This window comes from Lactuca saligna, chromosome 9 (genome assembly GCF_052625555.1).
Source record: "Lactuca saligna cultivar CGN05327 chromosome 9, ASM5262555v1, whole genome shotgun sequence".
In the NCBI taxonomy this organism is placed as follows: domain Eukaryota; kingdom Viridiplantae; phylum Streptophyta; class Magnoliopsida; order Asterales; family Asteraceae; genus Lactuca; species Lactuca saligna.
In genome coordinates this window covers 18,491,515-18,494,459 of record NC_136425.1, presented here as the reverse complement: position 1 = coordinate 18,494,459, position 2,945 = coordinate 18,491,515, and the positions used below count along the sequence as shown (strand labels likewise).

General features: G+C 37.4%; 1 protein-coding gene across 1 annotated transcript; it reads left to right on the top strand.

The window, feature by feature from the left end:
- Window positions 1-1,685: 1,685 nt before the first annotated feature.
- Window positions 1,686-2,589, top strand: LOC145018075 (Pathogenesis-related thaumatin superfamily protein). Its single transcript, XM_078976001.1, has one exon. It carries the CDS (start codon window positions 1,729-1,731, stop codon window positions 2,455-2,457), a length of 729 nt encoding a protein of 242 aa, XP_078832127.1. The 5' UTR covers window positions 1,686-1,728; the 3' UTR covers window positions 2,458-2,589.
- Window positions 2,590-2,945: the final 356 nt, after the last annotated feature.

The following is a 2,945-nucleotide window of genomic DNA, read 5'->3' as shown; positions in this document are numbered from 1 at the left end:
TAAAGAAATTTCCCTACACTTTGATCTATAACATTTTGACCATGAAACCTTGCAATGGAACCTGCTTTGAATAATAGCTTGCATTTCCTTATATTTCAGATTTGGTTTCCTAACTATCTCCTTTAGAAACTGCCTAATTATCCATATGGGATCCATAAGATTAACACTACTAAAATCCCTAACACAAGTATGTTGCTCAACCATTTTTTATTTATTTGAAGTGATCTTTCAGTGCTCATCCATTAGTTCAGTACTACAAAGGTACATTGAAATTTCTCAGGATCACTTGCACATATAGCCACAAGGCTTACACTATCACATTTCTTAAACCTAATTGGATAACCCATATATATATATATATATATATATATATATATGTATGTATGTATGTATGTATGTATGTATGTATGTATGTACAGTAATTTGTCAAACAAAGCTTTACTTGGTCTGGTGATTCATACCTCTCCCCACAAATTGGATTCATATTGTTCCATTTCACATTCGGATAATGTGTTGAGTAATGAAACTGCAATTTGTCTTCATCGTCACCCTTACTGTCACTCAGCTTCTCCTGTTGAGCTTCATCTTCCGAGATTCCTTCAAAATCCTATAGGTTTATCTCACGTATGGTGCATTCGTCAAGCGCTTTTTCAGTGAGAGTGTTTAGGAACTCATCTTTGCATCGACTTCTTTGTTTCTTTTTGAAAAACTCATCAATTCCACATCAATGGTCTCCAAGTCATCTACTGTCTCCATTATCACTTCAAAACCAAAATTAATCTAAATAATATAAGAGAAACAAGATAATGGAAGACCACGTGGATTTTCTTACCTTTGAATCTTCCGATCTAGGGTTTTACTTCAATGGATGGTAAGAAATGGTTTTTACAGAGGAGTGGGTGACAAGGAGGTTAATAGAGGGTAATAAAGATGAGTCAGTTGGGCAACCGGCTAATAGAAGGGTTATCGGTTCGAAGGGCTAAAGTGAGTTTAATAGCCGGTAACCTGTTATTTTTCATTAACGAAAATTAATTTAGGAATAAATCATAAACTGAAGCAAAACTTTGAGAATTTTTCACAAATTTCCCGGTAATATGAAAGGGGTAGAAAAACAAGTTGCAATACAAGTTTAAAAAGCTTGTAACAATATATAAAAAATAGTTACAAAAAAAGTCTTTAAATTTTTTTTTAAGGTTTATAAAAAATTGTGAGAAAAAAAGTCTAAACCAAAATGATAACAAAATTCAAAGTTCTATCAAACTATAATAATGTCTAAATTTAGATAAAGAAATATAAAATATAAAATTGAAATATTATAAAGATAAATACAAAAAAAAAAATATTACGTTTTTTTTAATTATAAACTGAGTTTATTGATAACTTAAATATAATAATAATAATATATTTTCTAAAAACCATGTTAACCATAAAAACTTTTAGATACAGAAAAAAAAATTAAAAAACAAGCACCAATAGGTTATGATATTTTAGTGAATAACTTAACTAATATATTAAAAATCAATTTTTTGAAACACGCATCGACACCTTTATGGTACTTTAGTGAATAACTATTCAATAAATTAAGTTGATACTTGCTATTTTTCGTAATTCGGACAAATTACATAAAGAAACCACAAAAGTTTTGGAACATATGCACATTTTCACGCCTATATATACACACCCTTTGTATCTATCTCCATCCACACCACTACCAATACCAACACAACCATGGCTTCATTTTCCTTCATCACCTTCATCTCTCTTCTGCTCCTCCCTCTGTCCAACGCCACACTGACCCTCACAGTCGTAAACAACTGCCCATTCCCAGTCTGGCCCGCCATCCAACCCAATGCTGGCCACCCCGTCCTCGAACGCGGCGGCTTTGCTCTCAACCCTCGCACTCACCGCTCCTTCCTAGCCCCAGCCACCCACTGGTCCGGTCGTATCTGGGGCCGTACAGGTTGCACCAACCACAACGGTCGCTTCACCTGCGCCACCGGCGACTGTGGTGGCAAACTCGAGTGCAACGGTCTCGGCGGCGCCGCACCCGCCACCCTAGCCCAGTTCAGCCTCCACCACAGCCACACCGACCAGTCTTCTTACGCCGTCAGTCTCGTTGACGGGTTCAATGTCCCGATGACGGTAACGCCGCACGAGGGTAAAGGAGTGTGTCCGGTGGTCGGTTGCAAGGCGGATCTGCTAGCTACGTGTCCGTGGTCGTTGCAGAAACACGCCGATGGGAAAGTGGTGGCGTGTAAGAGTGGCTGTGAGGCGTTCAATACCGACGAGTTTTGTTGCAGAGGTCATTTCAACAACGCGCAGACGTGTAAAGCGTCGAAGTGGTCGGATTTCTTTAAGCACGCGTGTCCGGCAACGTTTGCTTACGCGCATGATAGCCCGTCGCTAACGCATGAGTGTTCGTCGCCACGTGAGCTTAAAGTTATATTCTGTCACTAATAAGTAGTTTTTAGTGACGAAAAGTTTAGGGTTTTCGGAATAAAAAGTTGTTTAGTTTCATGTTGTAGTCGTCTGTGTTATGTATCTGGAAATGTAATATTTTATGTTATATTAAATCTTATTTGGTAGTCACATGGTATTCTATGTATATCGAATCTTATTGTGTAGCGTGGTTTTTAATTGGAAGTAGTGCCGTAGGATCTTTACGTTACCATTTACAAAATTCAAAATAGTTGTGGTCGGTAAAAGGAAAATTATTTTTGGGTAAAATACATATTTGGTCCTTATGGTTTGTCCAAAGCATCACTTTTGGTTGTAGTATTGTGATATGAATCATATGATCGTGAATTATCTTTATTACACCATATATTGATCTGTTAGGGAGGAGAGAGTCGTTCCCACTGAACCCACTGCCACATCAGCTTTTCTCTTTAATTTTTCTTCATCTTTCCGAACCCACAACACACGAAAATCCTATCTTTTTCAAC

Bases quoted from the DNA above. Each gene is read 5' to 3' on its own strand.
- LOC145018075 (XM_078976001.1), top strand. From the start codon at position 1,729: ATGGCTTCATTTTCCTTCATCACCTTCATCTCTCTTCTGCTCCTCCCT.